We start from the raw sequence: 27,597 nt of genomic DNA, 5'->3' as shown, positions 1-27,597 counted from the left end.
CCCCACAAAAGGGCTTTATTACAGACAGAAATGCCCCCCCCCCAAAACTTGAGACATCTGTGGCATTGTGATGTGTGACAAAACTGCACATATTAAGTGGCCTTTTATTGTTCCCAGCACAAGGTGCACCTGTGTAATGATCATGCTGTTTAATCAGCTTCTTGATATGCCACAGTTGTCAGGTGGATGGATTATTTTGGCAAAGGAGAAATGCTCACTAACAGGAATGTAAAGAAATTCGTCCACAAAATCTGAGAGCAATAAGCTTTTTGTGCGTATGGAAAATGTATGAGATATTTTGTTTCAGCTTATGAAAGATGGGACCAGCACTAAATGTTGCATTTATATTTTTGTTCAGTATATATCAAGCGCACAGAGCTCACCATGCTTATCATATAGATTTCAAGCATGGATGAAATCTTATAGTGGAGATGCTAGGCTATCTGCAGACTAATTATAATAATAATAATAATAATAATATGCCATTTAGCAGACGCTTTTATCCAAAGCGACTTACAGTCATGCGTGCATACATTTTTGTGTATGGGTGGTCCCGGGGATCGAACCCACTACCTTGGCGTTACAAGCGCCGTGCTCTACCAGCTGAATTACTGTAATTACTCTTACACACCTTTCCCAGCGAACTTTAGCCACAACTAGCTAACAATCTATGAAAGTAAATGGGGCGTGTGTGCAATTGTCAAAATGTCCTTGTCAAATCAACGAAATCAACTCCATATTTAGTTACTTAATTAAAGGTGATTTGGCCATTCAAAAAAATAAACACGCAAACATGCCCCATTGACTTCCATTGATTGTTAGCTAGTGATGGCTAAAGTTAGCTGAGGTTTGTGGCTGTGAAAACAAAACCATCGATTACAGTTTCTCCTGGCACATGGACTACTTTCAGTTAGGGACCATCTAACATCAAGTTGTGAAATCCTGAACAGATGGTGCCTAAAGGCAACTTTTACCCAGAGCTGTGGAGTCATGAGCAACAGCCATACACTTCCAGTAATATTGATGTAGGACTAGTAGGTACATCATAAACAACGCTGTCTTTTTAGACTGCAGATATGCATTTAGATTGTTTTGTGCTTGTATGGGTAAGCCTGCAGTTATTCTTAGTGAACAATATTCTCAATTAATTTGATCCACATTTGGAGATGTTTGCAAGTGCAACAGTAGCTCATTATTCCCAAAACAACTTCAAAAGACACCAGCTCCAGTACTTCATAGTGAACAGAAATCAGAGAAAATACATATCACATGTGGCGTTCCACAAGGTTCTATTTTGGCTCCGGTACTGTTCAGTTTATATTTGTTACCCCCTGTCAGCGTTATCAGAAAGCACAGCATTTATTTTCACTGCTACGCAGACGATACACAACTTAAAATGTCTGTGTCACCAGAGGATTTTAGCTCCACAGATAAATTATTAGACTGTATTAGTGATTTAAATACTTGGATGGCTCACAACTTCCTCCAGCTAAATCAAGACTAGACCGAGGTACTTATTGTTGGAGCCAAAGCACAGAGAGAATCTAGCTGCACATTTTAATTCACGGGCAATAAAGATAAAACACCAGGTAAAAAACCTAGGTGTTATTTTAGATTCTGAACAAAATGTAGAATCACACATTAGGAATGTGACCAAAATTGCTTTTTACCACCTGAGGAACATTGCCAAGGTGCGGCCGTTTCTCTCGCAGGCTGATACAGAGAGACTCATCCATACTTTTATTACAAGCAGGCTTGACTAGTGTAATGTTCTCCTGTCTGGTCTACCCAAGAAAGCCATTGGTCAACTGCAAAACATACAGAATGTTGCAGCACGGGTACTGACCAAGACCAGACGGAGAGCACACATTACACCGGTTTTAAGCTCTCTGCACTGGCTGCCTGTGAGTTATATAATTAATTTTAAGATTCTTATATTGGATTTTAAATCAATCCACGATTGTGCACCCCAAAACATGTCAGACATTTAAAGTTATGTACCCAGTAGGTCCCTCAGGTCCTCTGGCACTGGCCTTTTAACTATCCCAAAGCCTAGGACCAAGAGGCATGGAGAGGCAGCCTTTAGTTATTATGCCCCCAGCCTCTGGAATAGCCTGCCAGAGAACCTAAGGGGGGAGGGGGGCGAAACTGTGGACATATTTAAAATAGATCTTAAAACACACCTTTTTAACTTTGCTTTTCCTCAGGGTGCTTTTTAGTCGCTCAGTTTGTGTCATTCTTTTGTTTTCTATCTTATGTTCATTGTGTAGTAAATATTTCAGCTTTTATTTTCATTGTTTTTTCATAGTTTTTTCCTGTAAAGCATGTTGCGTTGCATTCCGTGTCTGAAATGTGCTGAATAAATAAAGCTTGATTTGATTTGATGATCAGTGACTTCTGATAGGATTTGTTTTGTGGATTTTGGTGAAACAAAAGATGATTATATACTTCTACATCTCCCAAATGCTCCCAAACAGCAATTAGAGCCCATCAAATCACCTTGGGGGAATTCACATAGAACGCTATAGAATTTCCACTTCTTATCCAAGAGACTAATTTATTTCTTTGCCATGTGTGTCGAGAGGGATTCGGGAAAGTGTTGTTGATGCTTTTCTATGATTAATGGGATGTGGGATATAGCCGAGGAGGACTGCGTGTGTTAACATATTTGGACAGTTAACTGACTTTGCAATAGGCAAGCCAGAGCATGTCCACAGGGATGACAGTATGGCAATTATCACTCGTTCTCAACAAGCTTGTCTGGACCTGCACCTATGGTCCACTGGACTGGCTGACTGTATAGAGTTCTGTCTGTCTGTATTCTTCATCCTCTTCCTCTACACTCGTCCATCTCCTAGCATACACATCCTCCTCTTCCTTTTAATCCTCCTCAACTTCCTCTTCCTCCTCCTCCTCTACACTTGTCAATCTCCTAGACCAATATTTGCCCCGCTTTCTCTCCTATACTTTTCTCATTCTATCCTCTCTTGCACTTTTCATCTTCCTTTCTCACTCAACACCTTTCTTAACTCGTTCCTCCATTCATCCATCCGTCCATCCATCCCAGCATTGGGCTTGCTCGTCACGCCCTTGTCTGTGGAACGCGCTCTCCAGGAGATGTGATATGGGAGTTCCGTTCCTTTCAATAAAACAATGATGAATAAGTAGAATAAGAGAAGGGAGATGTCTCAGTGGACAAGTCCCGACGTCTCTCTCTCAGCTGCATACAGAGACAGAGAGAGAGTGATTTATTGCTCTGCTATGCTCTCAGCTGTGACTGAACCTATCAAACATATCAGCAACTGCCCAGCACATGTAACTCATATGATGCTGATTGAGTCATATGGGCATCATTTTGTTCCGGTGTGGTTCCCATTACTCAGTATTGTAGATAGACCTTGGTGCTGGTGGCAACAACAGGGTTGTGAGTTTGATTCCTACATGGGCCACATATGTGTTACTTTGGATACAAGCATTAGCTGGAGTAGGCCATATCAATTTGTGTGGGTCGAACCCCAACTTGAGACATCCATGCACGGAATATTTGCATGTACCTTGCACATCAATCAGAAATGTGTGGTAACATTTGAAGTACAGTACACTTATCTCAGGTTAAGATTCAACCCTTGTTAAGTGTCACTAAATCATCAATATCTGTTAGAATCAGATTTGGGGATGCTGGTTAGCAAGGGTCGTTTTGCGGGTTCAGAGAATAGTGACCTTTGGACTGTATCCGAGGGATCTGTTAATGCTACTCAGCTCAATCATTGAAAAAAATCCCTGAATCTGTGAAAACGTCATCAGGGTTTTACTGCGTCAAATTATTTATTCAAAGTATGGCTGATCTGTCTGAACTTGCAGGCTAAGAATGGGAATAGGTGATTTTGTGCACAAATATTTAGCTTCCGCTTTTGCAATACGTCTCAAGTCTATGCTATGGGTGGGGTGGGCTGGGATAAGGGGTTGGAGTGAGGTGGGGTGAGTTGTGCAGTGTTGCAGGAGGCTTAGTAACGGTATCTCAAAATGGAATTCAGACAGAGACTTGTCTTGGAATTGACTTTCCCTTCTCCACCCCACCCCACCCCCCCAAAGCTGTCTGTTGGATGCGCCCTCATCCCGTGGGGAATTTTTGACATTGAAAGGCAGGAACCCACAGAACAAAATATAATAGTCTACAAAGATGATGTATTTCCCCCACATTTTATGATGATGGTGTATAATTAAAATGATTGAAAATAGTGGACTTTTCCATAATTTTCAACATGGCCTAAAAATAGAATGAAATGATCAGTGATTAATTCCACTGAGTATGAACAGCATGTTTGAATGCTATTGTAGCATCAATGACTAAAGCATATGTATCTCTGCATTGAAAACAGTACATGTTCATCTCTATACCAGGGCTTTTGGGCACATTGTTACATCTGCATTGAGATTCATTGTAGCAAGTCCACACAAAACAAAACGGTCTTTCCTGGAAGGTTTGATGTCCTCAGGTGGATTTTTGGGTTTTCTTGATAGTGTTGGGGCATGTTGAAGCTTGTCCGGTAAGAACCCCTCCCCTCCCTCCCCATAAGATTGGATGTATTTGAACCTCCTTTTTAGTAGGATGACTGCCAGCATCGGTAATGGCAGATATGCCCGTCAAAGAGTACAAAGGGCTCTTTTCACTTGCATGATGCACTTCAGTTAGATATCCACACATTTGTACTGAATAAATGTTTCAAGTCCCGCTGAATGCAGACTCGCAGTATACATCATTGCCTGTCTATGATAGCATCTTAGCTGAGTATCTCCAATGTAGTTGGTGCTTTCCTCAGTAGTTTTGCTTCAATTGAGCAAGCTTGTGATATTGAATATTCCGTTTGGAGTTTGAATAGGCCTACAGTTATGATTTGATTGTATTATGTTTGCAGGCCCTACTAGACTCCTACTAACTCTTCCATTGTACTTTTTCACTCACTCACACACACACACACACACACACATACTTGGCTTTTTGAACTGACATGCTTCCCTCCAGGAATTATTACTAACTTTACTACAACACCTGCAAGCCCAGCCTGGTAGATAATAATCATGTTCATTCCAGCAACCGAATAGTCCTTATATTTATGACATGATGGAACCAATTTTACTGCATATTTTATAGCCTTCAAAAAGCCCTAATGTATTTTGCCTCATGTTTCAAATCACTCAATTTGTTCTACAGTCCTACTAATCTGACATGTTAACTGTGTTCATAACCTTCCATCTCATACCCTAGTAATACTACCACTCAGCACTTTTGTAAGAGAGAGTCAATTTTTTTTAGACATCACGTCTTATCACCAATAAATACACTAAACAAGAATGTAAACGCAACATGCAACAATTTCAAAGATTTTACTGAGTTACAGTTCATATAACGAAATCAGTCAACTGAAATAAATTAATTATGCCCTAATCTATGGATTTCACATGACTGGGAATACAGAGGTAGGGGCGTGGATCAGAAAACCAATCAGTATCTGGTGTGACCACCATTTGCCTCAGGCCGCGCGACACATCTCCTTTGCATAGAGTTGATCAGGCTGTCGATTGTGGTCTGTGGAATGTTGTCCGGCTGCTCTTCAATGGCTGTGTGAAGTTGCTGGTATTGGCGGGAACTGCAACACGCTGTCGTACACGTCGATCCAGAGCATCCTAAACATGCTCAATGGGTGACATGTCTGGTTAGTATTCAGGCCATAGAAGAACTGAGACATTTCCAGCTTCCAGGAATTGTGTACAGATCCTTGCAACATGGGGCTGTGCATTATCATGCTGAAGCATGCTAAGACATTATAAAGGCTCATACTTGCTCATAAGTTATAACGTAAAAAATTATACCTGCAGGCTTTTAGTAAAGTGTTCCCAAAAATTATTAACAAACAAAGTGCCTGGATGAGATGTTTGATAGGTAAAAAAAAAAATTACACCACAACGGTGACTTGTCAAGAATAACATCCCCCTTCTGTTTTGCCCCTCCTCAGTACTCCCCGCTGCTGAAGAAGCTCTACTGTCAGATCGCCAAGACCTGTCCAATCCAGATCAAGCTTTCCTCGGCCCCGCCACACGCCAGTGTCATCCGTGCCATGCCTGTCTACAAGAAAGCGGAGCATGTCACCGAGGTAGTCAAACGCTGCCCCAACCACGAGCTGGGACGGGACTTCAATGACAGTAAGCCACCACGCCACCTTGATAGGCATATCTGTTTGTGTCATCGACCCGTATCCCACAACAGATTTGACTCACAACAGTGCTTGTATGATGTGGTTGTTGGACTTCCTTAAATGCACTTATGGTATACCTCTCTCAAAAGAGTGTCTGCTATATGACAGAAATGTATGAAAATTCAACTGAAATGGCATTTCAATAGGACCTCTGGTCCAAAGAGACTGCTGCAGTGTAGTTTAGGTTTACTGTAAAAATTCAAGGAAGTTTAAATGGATGGAGAGGTTGATTAATTGATTGATTAATTAATTGACCTGTACCCCCCCCCCCATCACCCAGGCCAAGTGGCCCCAGCCAGTCATCTGATCAGGGTGGAGGGAAACAACCTGTCCCAGTACGTGGACGACCCCGTCACGGGCAGGCAGAGTGTCATGTTGCCCTACGAGAACCCACAGGTGAGTAGCTCCCCTCAGCTAGGACCCCAACAGAACGCCCACACTCACACAATACAGTAGAACATGTGTAGGCAACCCTGGTGCTGAACTCTGTAGTGCCGTAGCCACTACTGGATTTTGTCCCAACCAAGCAACACATCCGGTTCTACCAATCACCTCACCAACAGTGATTGGTTAAATTCATCACACCTGGTCTCCCAGGTCTTAAAACAGAAATGTTCCATTAAAAACATAATTTGTCTGTATAGCACTCCAGGGCCAGGTTTGCCTACCCCTGCAATAGAACATGGTGGTTGGTTAACATTTAAAATCACCTAGAAAATAACAACACAGTCTTCATATTAATTGGTTATTTAGATGTAGTATACCTATTTAGAACTTTATATTTTAGTTGCCCATGATTTTGATTGATATTTTCAAAAGAATAGGTCCCATGCCTGACTTTTGCTATGTAACATTATATGGCAACACTGCCATCTAAAGGTAATAAAATATACAGCTTATGTTTTGTCCGTTACATTCAGTCTGATGCGTTAGGAGGGCTGGTTTCACATAAGCAAAGCCCAGGCCTGATAAAGGTTGAGTCTTTCAATCTATTAACTTTGCTTTAATAAATGGGATCTTCAGTGTGTCATCATGGGGGGTGCCTTGGCTATCACACTGCCTGTGATTGGACAGCTGGCTAATGTTTGACAGGCCAACGGACAGTAAAGGTCTCTCTCTCTGATAGGTGGGGACAGAGTTCACCACCATCCTCTACAACTTCATGTGCAACAGCAGCTGTGTGGGAGGGATGAACAGGAGACCCATCCTCATCATCATCACCCTAGAGACACGCGAGTAAGTCCATGACATTGTGTGTGTGTGTGGGTGTGTGTGTGTGTGTGTGTGTGTGTGTGTGTGTGTGTGTGTGTGTGTGTGTGTGTGTGTGTGTGTGTGTGTGTGTGTGCGTGCGTGCGTGCGTGCGTGCGTGCGTGCGTGCGTGCGTGCGTGCGTGCGTGCGTGCGTGCGTGCGTGCGTGCGTGCGTGCGTGCGTGCGTGCATGGGTGCGTGCGTGCGTGCGTACGTGTGTGTGTCTGTCATAACAGCTCACAGCTGATTTGAACTGCCTTTATACACACCTGTCTCACGATAAACATGCTATAAGCATTCATAATAGCCCGTGGCTCCTTATAAAACTATATACATCCATAAAAATCAAGAATGTATTTCAAATGCGTTACTAAACATGTGGCTCATATGAAAAGTGTAACAAAATATTTTGATAACACTTTAATAAGCGCATACAGTTATAATGTAGGATGTGTTACCTGTTGTAAGCATATGAGGCCTTTCAATGCCTTATAAATGAACGTATGATACGTTATGCCTTTCTTTGTTGCAATTAGTGGTCAGGTGCTGGGACGAAGGTCGTTTGAAGGGCGGATATGCGCCTGTCCGGGGCGAGATCGCAAGGCAGACGAAGACCACTTCAGGGAGCAGCAGGCCATGAGCGACAACATGTCCAAGAACGACAACAACGCTAACAAGCGCAGTGAGTCGCCCTTCTATCTCTCTCTACACCTTTACAAAATGTTTGGTTATTTTTATTGGGGTGTGTCTGAAATGGCACCTTATTCCCTATATAGTGCACCACTTTTGACCAGAGCCTTCACATACATACAGTGGGGAGAACAAGTATTTGATACACTGCCGATTTTGCAGGTTTTCCTACTTACAAAGCATGTAGAGGTCTGTAATTTTTATCATAGGTACACTTCAACTGTGAGAGACGGAATCTAAAACAAAAATCCAGAAAATCACATTGTATGATTTTTAAGTAATTAATTTGCATTTTATTGCATAACATAAGTATTTGATACATCAGAAAAGCAGAACATAATATATTTGGTACAGAAACCTTTGTTTGCAATTACAGAGATCATACGTTTCCTGTAGGTCTTGACCAGGTGTGCACACACTGCAGCAGGGATTTTGGCCCACTCCTCCATACAGACCTTCTCCAGATCCTTCTGGTTTCGGGGCTGTCGATGGGCAATACGGACTTTCAGCTCCCTCCAAAGATTTTCTATTGGGTTCAGGTCTGGAGACTGGCTAGGCCACTCCAGGACCTTGAGATGCTTCTTACGGAGCCACTCCTTAGTTGCCCTGGCTGTGTGTTTCGGGTCGTTGTCATGCTGGAAGAACCAGCCACGACCCATCTTCAATGCTCTTACTGAGGGAAGGAGGTTGTTGGCCAAGATCTCGCGATACATGGCCCCATCCATCCTCCCCTCAATACGGTGCAGTCGTCCTGTCCCCTTTGCAGAAAAGCATCCCCAAAGAATGATGTTTCCACCTCCATGTTTCACGGTTGGGATGGTGTTCTTGGGGTTGTACTCATCCTTCTTCTTCCTCCAAACACGGCAAGTGGAGTTTAGACCAAAAAGCTATATTTTTGTCTCATCAGACCACATGACCTTCTCCCATTCCTCCTCTGGATCATCCAGATGGTCATTGGCAAACTTCAGACGGGCCTGGACATGCGCTGGCTTGAGCAGGGGGAACTTACGTGCGCTGCAGGATTTTAATCCATGACGGCGTAGTGTGTTACTAATGGTTTTCTTTGAGACTGTGGTCCCAGCTCTCTTCAGGTCATTGACCAGGTCCTGCCGTGTAGTTCTGGGCTGATCCCTCACCTTCCTCATGATCATTGATGCCCCATGAGGTGAGATCTTGCATGGAGCCCCAGACCAAGGGTGATTGACCGTCATCTTGAACTTCTTCCATTTTCTAATAATTACGCCAACAGTTGTTGCCTTCTCACCAAGCTGCTTGCCTATTGTCCTGTAGCCCATCCCAGCCTTGTGCAGGTCTACAATTTTATCCCTGATGTCCTTACACAGCTCTCTGGTCTTGGCCATTGTGGAGAGGTTGGAGTCTGTTTGATTGAGTGTGTGGACAGGTGTCTTTTATACAGGTAACGAGTTCAAACAGGTGCAGTTAATACAGGTAATGAGTGGAGAACAGGAGGGCTTCTTAAAGAAAAACTAACAGGTCTGTGAGAGCCGGAATTCTTACTGGTTGGTAGGTGATCAAATAGTTATGTTATGCAATAAAATGCAAATTAATTACTTAAAAATCATACAATGTGATTTTCTGAATTTTTGTTTTAGATTCCGTCTCTCACAGTTTAATTGTACCTATGATAAAAATTACAGACCTCTACATGCTTTGTAAGTAGGAAAACCTGCAAAATCGGCAGTGTATGAAATACTTGTTCTCCCCACTGTATAGTGACACAGATCACAATGCAAACATATACACCAGTGCAATATAAATGACACAATAGTTTGAGCATATTGATATTGGTCAAGTCTTTGTAAAAATCCTATTGCTAATTTTCATGATATTCAATAATTGTTTGTACTCCCAACATTTAGCATTCAAACAGACCCCTCCAAACATTCCCAGTCCAGGCATGAAGAGACGGCGGCATGGTGAAGAAGAGATCTACTATATGCCTGTAAGATATATAACTACTATACATATATATATATATACAGTACCAGTCAAAAGTTTGGACACACCTCCTCATTCCAGGGTTTTTCTTTATGTTTACTATTTTCTACATTGTAGAATAATAGTGAAGACATCAGAACTAGGAAATAACACATATGGAATCATGTAGTAAACAGAAAAGGGTTAAACAAATCAAAATACATTTTATATTTGAGATTCTTCAAAGTAGCCACCCTTTGCCTTGATGACAGCTTTGCACACTTGGCATTCTCTCAACCAGCTTCATGAGGTAATCACCTGGAATGCAATTCAATTAACAGGTGTGCCTTTCTTTCCTTCTTAATGCGTTTGAGCCAATCAGTTGTGTTGTGACAAGGTAGGGGTGGTATACAGAAGATAGCCCTATTTGGTAAAAGACCAAGTGCATATTATGGCAAGAACAATTCAAATAAGCAAAGAGAAACAACAGTCCATCATTACTTTAAGACATGAAGGTCAGTCAATACGTAACATTTCTGTCACGGATTCTGCCGAGGCTGCTCCTCCTCCTTGCTCGGGCAGGCTTCGGCGTTCGTCGTCCCCGGAGTACTAGCTACTGCCGATCGATGTTTTCGGTGTTTGTCTTGTGTTGTCTAGTTTATACACCTGTTGCTTATTAGTGTTGATTGTGTAGCATATAAGTTCCTTTGTTTTACGTTTGGCCTTTGTGTGTTATTGTGTATTGTCTCGTTGATGTTCGGCATAGCTATTTCGCCTCATTACGCACAGGGTGTTTTTCCCCTCCAGTGTTTTGGAGACTTTTGTTTGTGCTTTTGCATTCAGTAAAGTAGTCATCCTGATTATCTGTGTCCTGCGTCTGACTTCACTTGCCGCGTACACATCACCATTTTGACAATTTCAAGAACTTTGAAAGTTTCTTCAAGTGCAGTCGCAAAAACCATCAAGCGCTATGATAAAACTGTCTCTCATGCGGACCGCCACAGGAAAGGAAGACCCAGAGTTACTTCTGCTGCAGAGGATAAGTTCATTAGAGGTAACTGCACCTCAGATTGCAGCCCAAGTAAATGCTTCACAGAGTTCAAGTAACAGACACATCTCAACATCAACTGTTCAGAGGAGACTGTGTGAATCAGGCTTTCATGGTCGAATTGCTGCAAAGAAACCACTACCAAAGGACACCAATAATAAGAAGAGAATTGCTTGGGCCAAGAAACACAAGCAATGGACATTAGACCAGTGGAACTCTGTCCTTTGGTCTGATGAATCCAAATGTGAGATTTTTGGTTCCAACCGTTGTGTCTTTGTGAGACGCAGAGTAGGTGAACGGATGATCTCTGCATGTGTGGTTCCCACCGTGAAGCATGGAGGGGGAGGTGTGATGGTGTGGGGGTGCTTTGCTGTAGCTCAGCTGGTAGAGCACAGCGCTTGTAACGCCAGAGTAGTGGGTTCGATCCCCAGGACAGAAAAATGTATGCAGGCTTTTGGATAAAAGCGTCTGCTAAATGGCATATTATTATTATATTACTGTCTGTGATTTATTTAGAATTCAAGGCACACTTAACCAGCATGGCTACCACAGCATTCTGCAGCGATACGCCATCGCATCTGATTTGCGCTTAGTGGGACTATCATTTGTTTTTCAACAGGACAATGACCAAAAACACACCTCCAGGCTGTGTAAGGGCTATTTGACCAAGAAGGAGAGTGATGGAGTGCGGCATCAGATGACCTGGACTCCACAATCACCCGACCTCAACCCAATTGAGATGGTTTGGGATGAGTTGGACTGCAGAGTGAAGGAAAATCAGCCAACAAGTGCTCAGCATATGTGGGAACCCCTTCAAGATTGTTGGAAAAGCATTCCTCATGAAGCTGGTTGAGAGAATGCCAAGAGTGTGCAAAGCTGTCATCAAGGCAAAGGGTGGCTACTTTGAAGAATCTCAAATATAAAATATATTTTGATTTGTTTAACACTTTTTTGGTTACTACATGATTCCATGTGTTATTTCATTGTTTTTTTTATCTTCACTATTATTCTACAATGTAGAAAATAGTAAAAATAAAAAATAAACCTTGAATGTGGAGGTGTGTCCAAACTTTTGACTGGTACTGTATACTGTATATCATATAACTACTATATATAATACAACTATTATATATACTGTATCATATAACTACTGTATATATATTATATAACTACAGTGCCTTCAGAAAGTATTCATACCCCTTGACTTATTCCACATTGTGTTTTGTTACAGCCTGAATTTAAATTGATTGAATTGTGGTGCGTTTTCTCACATATCTACACACAATACCCCAAAATGACAAAGTGAAAACATGTTATTAGAAATGTTTGCACATTTATTGAAATTTAAATACAGAAATATCTCATTTACATAAGTATTCACACCCCTGAGTCAATACTTTGTAGAAGCACCTTTGGCAGCGATTACAGCTGTGAGTCTTTCTGGGTAAGTCTCTAAGAGCTTTCCACACCTGGATTGTGATTGCAACATTTGCCCATTATTCTTTTCAAAATGTGTAAAGCTCTGTCAAATTGGTTGTTGATCATTGCTAGACAACCATTTTCCGGTCTTTCCATAGATTTTCAAGTAGATTTAAGTCAAAACTGTAACTTGGCCATTCAGGATCATTCACTGTCTTCTTGGTAAGCAACTCCAGTGTAGATTTGGCCTTGTGTTTTAGGTTACTATCCTGCTGAAAGGTGAATTCATCTCCCAGTGTCTGGTGGAAAGCAGACTGAACCAGGTTTTCCTCTAGGATTTGCCTGTGCTTAGCTCCATTCTGGGGGGGTTTTATCCTGAAAAAGTCCTTGACGATTACAAGCATACCCATAACATGATGCAGCCACCACTATGCTTGAAAATATGGAGAGTGGTACTGAGTAATGTGTTGTGTTGGATTTCCCCAAACATAACACTTTGTATTCAGGACAACAAGTTAATTGCTTTGCCACATTTTTTTGCAGTATTACTTTAGTGCCTTGTTGCAAACAGGATGCATGTTTTGGAATATTTGTATTCTGTACATGCTTATTTCTTTTCCCTCTGTCATGTAGGTTAGTATTGTGGAGTAACTACAATGTTGTTACTCCATCCTCAGTTTTCTCCTATCACAGCCATTAGACTGTAACTGTTTTAAAGTCATAATTTGCCTCATAGTGAAATCCCTGAGCGGTTTCCTTCCTCTCCGGCAACTGAGTTAGGGAGGACGCCTGTATCTTTGTAGTGACTGGGTGTATTGATACACCACCCAAAGTGTAATTAATAACTTCACCATGCTCAACTAGCTATTCAATGTCTGTTTGTTTTTTTACCCATTTACCAATAGATGCCCTTATTTTCGAGGCATTGGAAAACTTCCCAGGTCTTTGTGGTAGAATCTGTGTTTGAATTCACTGCTCGACCTCAGGGACCTTACAGATAATTGAATGTGTGGGGTACATGACATGAGGTAGTCATAAAAAAAATCATGTTAAACACTATTATTGCACACTGAGTGAGTCCATGCAACTTATTATGTGACTTGTTAAGCACATTTTTATTCCTGAACTTATTTAGGCTTGCTATAACAAAGGGATTGAATATTTATTGACTCAAGAAATTTCAGCTTTTATTTAAAAAAAATCCATTTTAGAATAGGGCTGTAACATAACAAAATGTAGAAAAAGTCAAGGAGTGTGAATATATTCTGAAGGCGCTGTATATCATATACAGTGCCTTCGGAAGGTATTCAGACCCCTTAACTTTTTCCACATTCTGTTACGTTACAGCCTTATTCTAAAATGGATTCAAAAATAATAATAATCAGCAACCTACACATAATACCCCATAATGACAAAGCGAAAATAGGTTTTTAGAAACTTTTGCAAATGTATTAAATATAAAAAACAGAAATACCTCATTTACATAAGTATTCAGACCCTATGCTATGAGACTCGAAAAATTGAGCTAAGGTGCATCCTGTTTCCATTCATCATCCTTGAGATGTTTCTACAACTTGATTGGAGTCCACCTGTGGTAAATTCAATTGACTGGACATGATTTGGAAAGGCACACACCTGTCTATATAAGGTCCTGCAGTTGACAGTGCATGTCAGAGCAAAAACCAAGCCATGAGGTCGAAGGAACAGGATTGTGAGGTCTGGGGAAGGGTACCAAAACATTTCTGCAGCATTGAAGGTCCCCAAGAACACAGTGGCCTCCATCATTTTTAAATGGAAGAAGTTTGGAACCACCAAGACTCTTCCTAGAGCTGGCTGCCTGGCCAAACTGAGCAATTGGGGGAGAAGGACCTTGGTCAGGGAGGTGACCAAGAACCCGATGGTCACTCTGACAGAGCTCTAGAGTTCCTCTGTGGAGATGGGAGAACCTTCCAGAAGGACAACCATCTCTGCAGCACTCCACCAATCAGGCATTTATGGTAGAGTGGCCAGATGGAAGCCACTCCTCAGTAAAAGGCACATGACAGCCCGCTTGGAGTTTGCTAAAAGTCACCTAAAGACTCTCAGACCATGAGAAACAAGATTCTCTGGTCTGATGAAACCAAGATTGAACTCTTTAGCCTGAATGCCAAGCGTCACGTCTGGAGGAAACCTGGCACCATCCCTACCGTGAAGCATGGTGGTGTCAGCATCATGCTGTGGGGATGTTTTTCAGCGGCAGGGACTGGGAGACTAGTCAGGATCGAGGTAAAGATGAACGGAGCAAAGTACAGAGAGATCCTTGATAAAAACCTGCTCCAGAGCGCTCAGGACCTCAGACTGGGGCGAAGGTTCACCTTCCAACAGGACAACGACCCAAAGCACACAGCCAAGACAACGCAGGAGTGGCTTCGGGACAAGTCTCTGAATGCCCTTGAGTGGCCCAGCCAGAGCCCGGACTTGAACCCGATCAAACATCTCTGGAGAGACCTGAAAATAGCTGTGCAGCAACGCTCCCCATCCAACCTGACAGAGCTTGAGAGGATCTGCAGAGAAGAATGGGAGAAACTCCCCAAATACAGGTGTGCCAAGCTTGTAGCGTCATACCCAAGAAGACTCGAGGCTGTAATCGCTGCCAAAGGTGCTTCAACAAAGTACTGAGTGAAGGTTCTGAATACTGATGTAAATGTGATATTTCATTTCTTTATATATAAATTAGCAAAAATGCCTAAAAACCTGTTTTTGCTTTGTCATTATGGGGTATTGTGTGCAGATTGATGAGGGGAAAAAAACGTTTAATCCATTGTAGAATAAGGCTGTAACCTAAAAAAATATGGAAAAAGTCAATACTTTCCGAAGGCACTGTATCATATAACTACAGTATATATTTATCATCCATATATATTACAAATATATATAGTGTATATTTGAGAACTGAATGGTTTAGTTATAGTAAAGATAATTGATTACAATGGAGGTGGTTTTGTGTGTGTGTGTGTTTATGTTTGTGCACGTGTTTGTGCGCATGCTTGCGATTGTGTGTGTGTGTGTGTGTGTGTGCAGGTGCGCGGTAGAGAGAACTTTGACCTGCTGATGAAGATCAAGGATAGTCTAGAGCTGGTGGAGTTCGTACCACAGCAGCTGGTGGACTCCTACAGACAACAACAGCAACAGCTGCTTCAGAGACAGTAAGTCAGCCACACACAAGCTCAAATATGCACACGCACATTCACACACGCACACAAGCATACACATGCGCCTACAAACGTACACACAAACACACATATACACGTACACACACATACACATTCTCTCTCTCGCTCACAAACACACACATACACATTCTCTCTCTCTCTCTCGCTCACAGACACACATACACATTCTCTCTCTCTCTCACACACACACACACACACACACATACATACATACATACATACATACATACAAGCACACAGGCACAGGTGTGCGTGCACACACACACTTAAACCCAAATACACTCATTCCATCCATGCATACACCTGTGCTGTCTTACACACATACAAATATTACACTCTTACACATTTCTGTCATCTCCCTCTCCTCCCCTCCAATTCCCAGGAGCCATGTTGCATCCCCGTCCTCCTATGGCTCTCCCCTGTCCAACATGAACAAGCTGCACGGGGGCCACGGGGGCCACCAGTCTCAGCAAAACCCCCTCCCCAGCATGGGGCACGTGGGTGAGTGTTTGTCGAGGGAATTGGGGGAATGTGTGTGTGGGGTGTGTGTGTGTATGTGTGTGTGTTGTCACAGCTAATGGGTGCCATTAGATAACCTGATCGACCATCCTGACTGCTGCGTTCTCTCATTTCCTTTCAGAATGTTATCTTGTTACATCAGGATGGTCGAACGAGGCTAGTCATTAGACGCTACTATGGCAAACCTCTGAAAAACCTCTGAATGACATCATTCCGGGCACTGTCCTATTGATTGCGCGTATTGATTTGTTCCTGTCCCCTCTCCCACAGGTCCCAACATGCTCAACAGTCACCACATGCAGACCAACAGTGACATGAACGGGGGACACGGGGGCGGCCAGTCCATGTTGTCCACGTCGCACTGCACCCCTCCCCCTCCGTATAACCCTGACCCCAGCCTAGTCAGGTACCTCCCCCTCCAATGACACTCTGTCTTCCTCTCCCACTGACACAAGCCAACAGTCAGAGCCATCTATGATAAATAGATCATAGGGCCATTTCAGTTTGAGATCTGTGCAGTCGCCATCTTGGCACCAAAAGGTCCTTATATTCTGGTAAGAATTGAAATGGGAATGGTGCTGTCATTACATGTTTGCCAACATGGAGGGTAGTTTCTCTGCCTACAATATGTCCCAGAGCAGCTTAGAATCATTTGGGTCATATTGTTTCTCTCACAGAGAACACAACCATTTTGTGTAACTACTTCGGCCATTTACATTGAACTGTATAAAACTGTAGCTAAATTAAAAGAAATTGGAAAAAATTCCACCAAGCTTTAATGAATTGGTATTCCATTACTTTGGTCAGATAGTAAGACCCTTCTTGGGTTTTGTTGCAATGTTAAATGCATGCTCTGCTGGTTGGATTTGGACGAATAGGTTGCTGATTCGCTTTCCTGAGGTTTGGGGAGTTGTATAAGCAGTACAGTATGTTTACCCATCAAAGAATCCTAATATTATGTTTTTCAAATCTAAATGAACAACGTGTCCATCTTAGCATCTTATTTTCATTAATTCCCTCTAAACATATGCACAATACAAGGGAAATAGGTATTGGAACATTAAAAACATATTTTCCTAATCTGTTAGTGCCGTTGCATTGCATTCATACTAAGACATTGTTTTGTCATAATGTTAGGGTTTTCATTTTGCACTGTTTGTACCCAGACAAAAGTAGCATTAGAATGAACATGGTTATTGTCGTATACTGTTTTGTACATTTTGTTTTGTTTAAAGTGTTTGTAGACGAGAATTTTATATTCATGTATTTATAATAAAGGTTTTAATTCAACCAAATTGGCTTTTATGAATCATTAATACAACTGCATGAATTTGATTTGAGTGAAATTAATAACCATAGTCATTGAGAAATTGTTCCATCTGTAATTGATCATAATATTCTCTGTTCCTTATTGGACATGAAGCCATCATTTTAGTTTTACGATAGATACATATGTAGGATCTTAATTTGAGCCAGTTTTGCTACAGTAGGAAAAATAATCCTGCTGCAACCGGAAATGTTAATTATTATGTGGTTTATAATTAATGGACATTTTTGTAGGGGCTGATACATTTTTCGTAAGGGAAAATCAAGTCTGACATTTCTAAATGGATATTACTAACTTCAGAAGCCTTTTTAAACCTCAAATACACTACAAGTTTTAAATGTCCTGCATTGCAGGAAAGTTCTCCTGCAACAGGGTGATCGAATTAAGATCCTACATCTTTACAGACAAGCCGATTAGCAAATTGGTGGCCTTTTTAACCATTTAATAAAATTACAGTTAACTCTGGTAGTGGATTTTAATCACATGAAGTAGACAGAAGTAGACAGTGTCTCCTTAAATTTGGCTGCGGTGGAGTGGACACTAACTCTGGTCTTAAATCTAAGTGGCACTGCTTCTCTCTCCACACAGCTTTCTAACCAGTCTGGGCTGCCAGAACTGCATCGACTACTTCACGTTGCAGGGCCTGCAGAGTCTCTACCAACTCCAGACTCTGTCCATGGAGGTAAAATTCCAATTCACTCTCTCTGCAATTGACGCAGTGTAAATCATTCCAGTCCTGGAGGGAGGGGTCAGGTTTGGTTGGATCAGTGAGGCCTGAGGTCTATTAAGTCTCTCTCTTTTTCTCACTCTTTCTTTCTTTCTTTCTTTCTTTCTACCATTCACTCTCCTCATTTCTTTCTTTCTCTCTCTACCATTCACTCTCCTCCTTTCTTTCTTTCTTTCTTTCTTTATCTCTCTCCCTCTTCTCCTTCCTTTCTGTCTCCCATTCTGTCAAGCCTTTCCTTTCCTTTTCTCTCTCTCTCTCTCTCTCTCTCTCTCTCTCTCTCTCTCTCTCTCTCTCTCTCTCTAGGACCTGGGTGCACTAAAGATCCCCGAGCAGTTCCGCCTGGCCATCTGGCGGGGCCTGCAGGACATGAAGCAGGGAGGTGGGGTGGGACCTCCTCCTTCCTCCCACCATCAAGACCACTATGGTCAGCAGCTCCTCCGCTCCAGCAGCAACATGGCAGCAGCCGCCATGGCCATCGTCCCCGGCGGCGAGCTACAACGCCAGCGTGTCATGGAGGCCGTACACTTCCGTGTGCGCCACACCATTACCATCCCTTCCAACCGCCCGGGAGGTGGGCCGCAGGCAGTCGCTGCCGCCGCAGATGAGTGGGCCGACTTCGGCTTTGACATGCCCGACTGCAAAGTGTCGCGCAGCAACAAGAACTCCATCAAGGAGGAGTTCATGGAAAGTGACGTCCACTGAGAGAAAGAGGGAGAGAGAGAGAGAGAGATACAGAGGGTGGGAGAGAGCGAGATAGAGAGAACGGGACTCTTTATGTTCTCTGAGAGAGAGAGGGATAGAGAGAGAGCGAGGAAGAGAAGGAGAGGGAGAGGGAGAGAGAGAGATGACTCTTCTGTTTTGATGTTCATCAGGGGCCTAGTTTAGGGTTGTTTGTTTTTTTATATTGCTTTACATAGTGGTTGGCTTAGGACAACCAGTATGTAGCACCATTTCTCTAATGTATTTTGTCAGTACAGCTAAGTCAGTACAGCTTACTAAGTCAGTTGACTTCGTCATAATTAAGTCAGTACATTTGAGCCTGATACAGAAATGCTCACATGATATCATCGTATGGCTAGATTCCATTGAACAAGCCAACACATACCTGTACTCAATTAGATCAAAGCGGTCTTCTTTTGGTGTAAATATGTACATAATGTTCTGTAAAATGTATTCGATTTGTGGTCAAATTAAAAAGGTTAATATGTGTATTTAGATTCCTTAAGGTATAACTGTTCAAACAGACAGATGTATAGAGTTTCAATTTAAATCCAAGTACATACAAGAGTGTATCAGCATGGTCATGATCTTCGTATTGTGTTTATTCTCGATCACTCCTGAGCTAAAGCATCATAGTAACAGAACAGAAGCACACAGTTGTCTTACATTTCAACCCCAAATACTTTGTTTTGTTCGGTGGAGTACTTGTACCCCTTGAGTCTTGTGTCTGTAGTAGCCTATGTATTGTGTTTACGAAATTATTCTCTCCTGTGTCACATTGGATAACTACGCTGATTGTTGGTATGATTGTATGGATTGACGAACCCACCCTGTACAGTCAATTGGCCAGGCAAATAGATACAAGTGATATATATGTTGTCTGAAACAAAGAGGGAAAGCTAAACATCAGTATTAGATAGAGCCATGCATTTGTAGCAAAGTCACGCTCAGGTACTGTATCTAGTGGGCAATGCTACTGGCAGACAATCACAGAGGACCCCCTTTTTGCCTAGTTCATAAAGTAGGCCTTTAAGTCAGATTGATTTAATTAATTTGAAAACAATCAAGGCAGTGAGTGTGGACAATCAGATAACTGACAATCAGCTTCTCAGATCCCAGACTGCGGCTTTAATCACTTTACAAAATGTGTATTCAAATGAAACGTGTTGTTTTATAGAATTCTTTATTAGTAGTAGCACACTCCCAATGTACTATAAAATCAATGAATCTATATGGAATTCCTGAATTTAGGCCATTATTCAAACCCTGCTATACACCACCACATGAACAATTCATTCAGTTGATGTATTTCACTGTATTTATTTTATAGCAATATATTGTGTGGAATTGTATTTCAAACTGCATAGCAAGTTATCTGTATTGTATATATCTCACTTGAAGATACATAATCACAAAATGTGATCTAGACAGTTTTGACATACTAAGCCATCCCACTACTGTATGTGTTCTTAAATTCTCCTCCACTGCATGGCACTTGCTTAGATATTGATTCAAACAGACATGTTTAGTAGTTCACGTTCAGTAGTTTATACCATACTTAACCATGATGCACGTGTACTTGATGGGTTAGCATGAAATAAGGTGGCACAAAATGGAGAATGACTCCAGTTTCAATATGTTGTGTGGTCTCTTATTTTGACACAATTTTGCAGCAGGCACTCCTATCAAGTACATAGTACATGGGCAAAAGTCAGTGATAATTTTGCTATTATAAAAAGGGTTTGTGAATAATGCCATTTCCAATACTCAGTGCAAAACAGTCCTTGAGTCCACAGGAATGGATGGATCCCTTCCATTAACACCCAACATTTAACAAGTATAAAGCACTTTACTGCTTTAAAAAGAATAGAGGATAGAAATAATTTCATGTTCAGTGTGCTTATAATCAGTATTAGGCCAACGTCATAACTTGTAAATGGTAGATTGTCACTTTGTTTTGATATTTCTGGAGAGGTACTGTCTCAAGTGTTGCTTTTTTTATAACAATGTGTAACAATGTAACAATGTAACAATATTGCTGTTTATATTGATTTCCATTTCTTATTTGAGGTTGTACGTGTACAGTGTTTTTTCTTGTAAATCATGAATATTAAAAAGTGTGCTTTACAGGAACATATAGGTGTCGAGCAACTTTTTTCCTAAATGTAGAAAAGCATGGGGTTTGCCTAATAAGGTCTATCTACATGTTGTTGGATTCTCAGTTCTAAAGATCATTGGATATACAGTGAGGGAAAAAAGTATTTGATCCCCTGCTGATTTTGTACGTTTGCCCACTGACAAATAAATTATCAGTCTATAATTTTAATGGTAGGTTTATTTGAACAGTGAGAGACAGAATAACAACAACAAAAATCCAGAATAACGCATGTCAAAAATTTTATAAATTGATATGCATTTTAATGAGGGAAATAAGTATTTGACCCCTCTCAATCAGAAAGATTTCTGGCTTCCAGGTGTCTTTTATACAGGTAACGAGCTGAGATTAGGAGCACACTCTTAAAGGGAGTGCTCCTAATCTCAGCTTGTTACCTGTATAAAAGTCACCTGTCCACAGAAGCAATCAATCAATCAGATTCCAAACTCTCCACCATGGCCAAGACCAAATAGCTCTCCAAGGATGTCAGGGACAAGATTGTAGACCTACACAAGGCTGGAATGGGTCCTGAGATGTGTGCTCCTGAGATGTGTGCAAACCTGGTGGCCAACTACAAGAAACGTCTGACCTCTGTGATTGCCAACAAGGGTTTTGCCACCAAGTACTAAGTCATGTTTTGCAGAGGGGTCAAATACTTATTTCCCTCATTAAAATGCAAATCAATTTATAACATTTTTGACACGTGTTTTTCTGGATTTTTTGTTGTTGTTATTCTGTCTCTCACTGTTCAAATAAACCTACCATTAAAATGATAGACTGATCATATCTTTGTCAATGGGCAAACGTACAAAATCAGCAGGGGATCAAATACTTTTTTCCCTCACTGTATTGTGCCTTCAGAATGTTTCACACCCCTTGACATTTTCCACATTTTGTTGTGTTACAGCCTGAATTTTAAATGGATTACATTGAGATTTAGTGTCACTGATCTAGACACAATACCCCATAATGTCAAAGTGGAATTATGTTTTTATAATTTTTTACAAATTAATAAAAATGAAAAGCTGAAATGTCTTCAGTCAATAAGTATTCAATACTTTGTCATGGCAAGCCTAAATAAGTTCAGGAGTAAAAATGTGCTTAACAAGTCACATAATAAGTTGCATGGACTCACTCTGTGTGCCATAATAGTGTTTAAAATTATTTTTGAATGACTACCTCATCTCATGTACCCCACACATACAATTATCTGTAAGGTCCTTCAGTCGAGCAGTGAATTCCAAACACAGATTCAACCACAAAGACCAGGGAGGTCTTCCAATGCATCGAAAAGAAGGGCACTTATTGGTAGATGGGTAAAAAAAGCAGACATTGAATATCCCTTTGAGCATGGTGAAGTTATTAATTACACTTTGGATGGTGCATCAACACACCTAGTCACTAAAAAGATACAAGCATCCTTCCTGACTCAGTTGCCCGGAGAGGAAGGAAACCACTCAGGGATTTCACCCTGAGGCCAATGGTGACTTTAAAACAGTTACAGAGTTTAATGGCTGTGATAGGAGGATGGAGGATGGATCAACAACATTGTAGTTTCTCCACAATTCTAACCTACAGTGAGGGAAAAAACTATTTGATCCCCTGCTGATTTTGTACATTTGTCCACTGACAAAGAAATGATCAGTCTATAATTTTAATGGTAGGTTTATTTGAACAGTGAGAGACAGAATAACAACAACAAAATCCAGAAAAACGCATGTCAAAAATGTTATAAATTGATTTGCATTTTAATGAGGGAAATAAGTATTTGACCCCCTCTCAATCAGAAAGATTTCTGGCTCCCAGGTGTCTTTTATACAGGTAACGAGCTGAGATTAGAAGCACACTCTTAAAGGGAGTGCTCCTAATCTCAGTGTGTTACCTGTATAAAAGACACCTGTCCACAGAAGCAATCAATCAGATTCCAAACTCTCCACCATGGCCAAGACCAAAGAGCTCCCCAAGGATGTCAGGCACAAGATTGTAGACCTACACAAGGCTGGAATGGGCTACAAGACCATCGCCAAGCAGCTTGGTGAGAAGGTGACAACAGTTGGTGCGATTATTCACAAATGGAAGAAACACAAAATAACTGTCAATCTCCCTCGGCATGGGGCTCCATGCAAGATCTCACCTCATGGAGTTGCAATGATCATGAGAACGGTGAGGAATCAGCCCAGAACTACACGGGAGGATCTTGTCAATGATCTCAAGGCAGCTGGGACCATAGTCACCAAGAAAACAATTGGTAACACACTACGCCGTGAAGGACTGAAATCCTGCAGCGCCTGCAAGGTCTCCCTGCTCAAGAAAGCACATATACAGGCCCGTCTGAAGTTTGCCAATGAACATCTGAATGATTCAGAGGAGAACTGGGTGAAAGTGTTGTGGTCAGATGAGACCAAAATCGAGCTCTTTGACATCAACTCAACTCGCCGTGTTTGGAGGAGGAGGAATGCTGCCTATGACCCCAAGAACACCATCCCCACCGTCAAACATGGAGGTGGAAACATTATGCTTTGGGGGTGTTTTTCTGCTAAGGGGACAACTTCACCGCATCAAAGGGACGATGGACGGGGCCATGTACCGTCAAATCTTGGGTGAGAACCTCCTTCCCTCAGCCAGGGCATTGAAAATGGGTCGTGGATGGGTATTCCAGCATGAAAATGACCCAAAACACACGGCCAAGGCAACAAAGGAGTGGCTCAAGAAGAAGCACATTAAGGTCCTGGAGTGGCCTAGCCAGTCTCCAGACCTTAATCCCATAGAAAATCTGTGGAGGGAACTGAAGGTTCGAGTTGCTAAACGTCAGCCTCGAAACCTTAATGACTTGGAGAAGATCTGCAAAGAGGAGTGGGACAAAATCCCTCCTAAGATGTGTGCAAACCTGGTGGCCAACTACAAGAAACGTCTGACCTCTGTGATTGCCAACAAGGGTTTTGCCACAAAGTATTGAGTCATGTTTTGCAGAGGGGTCAAATACTTATTTCCCTCATTAAAATGCAAATCAATTTATAACATTTTTGACATGCGTTTTTCTGGATTTCTTTGTTGTAATTCTGTCTCTCACTGTTCAAATAAACCTACCATTAAAATTATAGACTGATCATTTCTTTGTCAGTGGGCAAACGTACAAAATCAGCAGGGGATCAAATACTTTTTTCCCTCACTGTAAATGACATAGTGAAAAGAAAGAAGCCTGTACAGAATAAAAAATATTCCAAAAAGTGTATCTTGTTTGCAATAAGGCACTAAAGTAAAACTGCAAAAAATGTGGCAAAGAAATTAACTTTATGTTCTAAATACAATGTGTTGTCTTTGGGGCAAATCCAACACAGCCTATCACTGAGTACCACTCTTCATATTTTCAAGCATGGTGGTGGCTGCATCATGTTATGGGTATACTTGCCATCGGCAAGGACTATGGAGTTTTTTGGGATAAAAAGAAACGGAACAGATCTAATAACTTTTATTTCTTTATTTTTATTTCACCTTTATTTAACCAGGTAGCCAGTTGGGAACAAGTTCTCATTTACAACTGCGACCTGGCCAAGATAAAGCAAAGCAGTACGATAAAAACAACAACAACACAGAGTTACACATGGGATAAAACAAAGCGTACAGTCAATAACACAATAGAAAATCTATATACAGTGTGTGCGAATGTAGTAAGTTATGGAGGTAAGGCAATAAATAGGCCATAGTGCAAAATAATTTCAATTTAGTATTAACACTGGAGTGATAGATGTGCAGAAGAAGATGTGCAAATAGAGATACTAAGGTGCAAATTAGCAAAATAAATAACAATATGGGGATGAGGTAGTTGGGTGGGCTAATTACAGATGGGCTGTGTACAGGTGCAGTGATCGGTAAGCTGCTCTGACAACTGATGCTTAAAGTTAGTGAGGGAGATAAGAGTCTCCAGCTTCAGAGATTTTTGCAGTTCGTTCCAGTCATTAGCAGCAGACAACTGGAAGGAATGGCGGCCAAATGAGGTGTTGGCTTTGGGAATGACCAGTGAGATATACCTGCTGGATACTACGGGTGGGTGTTGCTATGGTGACCAATGAGCTAAGATAAGGCAGGGATTTGCCTAGCAGTGATTTATAGATGACCTGGAGCCAGTGGGTTTGGCGACGAATATGTAGTGAGGGCCAGCCAACGAGAGCGTACAGGTCACAATGGTGGGTAGTATATGGGGCTTTGGTGACAAAACGGATGGCACTGTGATAGACTACATCCAATTTGCTGAGTAGAGTGTTGGAGGCTATTTTGTAAATGACATTGCCGAAGTCAAGGATCGGTAGGATAGTCAGTTTTACGAGGGCATGATTGGCAGCATGAGTGAAGGAGGCTTTGTTGCGAAATAGGAAGCCGATTCTAGATTTAACTTTGGATTGGAGATGCTTAATGTGAGTCTGGAAGGAGAGTTTACGGTCTAACCAGACACCTAGGTATTTGTAGTTGTCCACATATTCTAAGTCAGACCCGTCGAGAGTAGTGATTCTAGTCGGGCAGGCGGGTGCAAGCAGCGTTCGATTGAAGAGCATGCATTTAGTTTTACTAGCGTTTAAGAGCAGTTGGAGGCTACGGAAGGAGTGTTGTATGGCATTGAAGCTCGTTTGGAGGTTTGTTAACACAGTGTCCAATGAAGGGCCAGGTGTATACAAAATGGTGTCGTCTGCGTAGAGGTGGATCTGAGAGTCACCAGCAGCAAGAGCGACATCATTGATATACACAGAGAATAGAGTCGGACCAAGAATTGAACCCTGTGGCACCCCCATAGAGACTGCCAGAGGTGCAGACAACAGGCCCTCCGATTTGAAACATTGAACTCTCTCTGAGAAGTAGTTGGTGAACCAGGCGAGGCAGTCATTTGAGAAACCAAGGCTATTTAGTCTACCAATAAGAATGCGGTGGTTGACAGAGTCGAAAGCCTTGGCCAGGTCGATGAAGACGGCTGCACAGTACTGTCTTTCATCGATCGCGGATATAATATCGTTTAGGACCTTTAGCGTGGCTGAGGTGCACCCATGACCAGCTCGGAAACCAGATTGCATAGCGGAGAAGGTACGGTGGGATTCGAAATGGACGGTGATCTGTTTGTTAACTTGGCTTTCAAATAATTTCGAAAGGCAGGGCAGGATGGATATAGGTCTGTAACAGTTTGGATCTAGAGTGTCACCCCTTTGAAGAGGGGGATGACCGCGGCAGCTTTCCAATCTCTGGAGATCTCAGATGATACGAAAGAGAGGTTGAACAGGCTAGTGGGTTGCTACAATTTCGGCTGCTAATTTTAGAAAGAAAGGGTCAGCTGATTTGTAGGGGTCCAGATTTTGCAGCTCTTTCAGAATATCAGCTATCTGAATTTGGGTGAAGGAGAAGCGGGGAAAGCATGGCCAGCCGTAGCAAAATGCTTATTGAAATTCTCGATTATCGTAGATAATGTGACATACATTGCTTGACTTGAACTGAAATAGGTGCCGATACTCATTTTTAGTGCCGGTACTGTTTTTATATTTAGGTGCTAATTTTGAGCTAATATTCTATAAGAGGTACAGGAACTCAAGCAGTAGAACATTCGAGGTGCCGGCACTCAGTTCCGGTGAGCTCCTGCCAAATATAGCACTGCTGACATATCATATCTCTTTGTTGTTTATATAGTAGTCTAGTGTGTTTATTTTTTTTTAAACAGTACTATCATGTTGAAATATATTGTGTGTACATTTACCATGTACTGAGAGTCACCACTAAGGTAGCCTAGACACCAGAGTCACTTCCCACTGCGAAAAAAAGGTTAAATCAAAATTGTTTCCACATAATTTCTACCAAAAAAAGCAATGTGATGACGTTGAATCAACATGGAAAACTGACTATAAATGTAAATGTAAATGATTGGATGTGCAAAAAGTAATCAACCTAATTTTGTATTTTTTCACCCAACTTTTAACCTAAATCCAATGACATGGTGACATTTTTAGTTGATTTCACGTTGAATTCACGTTAGTTGACAACTCAAAGAAATGTAAATCAAAACTATAAGTTGATCTGACGTCTGTGCCCAGCGGGTTGCCTTCTGATGGGGACAGTGAGTAATGTGGATATTATGGCTTCCTGAAATGGCCACTATGTGGCAGTAGCGGTGTAAATAATACATTTTTCACACAGGGTCAGGTAAAATGTGTACACACACATGTTCATGTTAAAATGACCTAAATTCACACATGAGGATGGGAAAACAACATTATGAATCCTACCCAAAAACACTTAAAGGGATAGTTTACAAAATTACAAAATGACACATTGGTTTCCTTACCCTGTAAGCAGTCTATGGACAAGG

The 27,597-nt window shown here is 41.7% G+C and overlaps 1 protein-coding gene across 2 annotated transcripts in view; it reads left to right on the top strand.

The window, feature by feature from the left end:
• tp73 (tumor protein p73) overlaps positions 1 to 21,237 on the top strand; it is a 37,981-nt gene extending 16,744 nt beyond the window's left edge. For both annotated transcript variants that reach the window (XM_084184831.1, XM_084184830.1), the window contains exons 3-12: positions 6,015 to 6,201; positions 6,535 to 6,650; positions 7,381 to 7,490; positions 8,039 to 8,184; positions 10,073 to 10,155; positions 15,658 to 15,782; positions 16,192 to 16,310; positions 16,599 to 16,734; positions 18,244 to 18,337; positions 18,686 to 21,237. In XM_084184831.1, coding sequence (XP_084040957.1) covers positions 6,015 to 6,201; positions 6,535 to 6,650; positions 7,381 to 7,490; positions 8,039 to 8,184; positions 10,073 to 10,155; positions 15,658 to 15,782; positions 16,192 to 16,310; positions 16,599 to 16,734; positions 18,244 to 18,337; positions 18,686 to 19,084 — 1,515 coding nt within the window. In that variant the 3' untranslated portion in view covers positions 19,085 to 21,237. The remainder of the gene's footprint in view (positions 1 to 6,014; positions 6,202 to 6,534; positions 6,651 to 7,380; positions 7,491 to 8,038; positions 8,185 to 10,072; positions 10,156 to 15,657; positions 15,783 to 16,191; positions 16,311 to 16,598; positions 16,735 to 18,243; positions 18,338 to 18,685) is intronic.
• The last annotated feature ends 6,360 nt before the right edge of the window (positions 21,238 to 27,597 follow it).

The sequence above is a fragment of the Coregonus lavaretus genome (genome assembly GCF_964263955.1).
Source record: "Coregonus lavaretus genome assembly, chromosome: 20".
NCBI classification, from domain to species: Eukaryota; Metazoa; Chordata; class Actinopteri; order Salmoniformes; family Salmonidae; genus Coregonus; species Coregonus lavaretus.
This window is presented reverse-complemented; position numbering and strand designations above follow the sequence as displayed.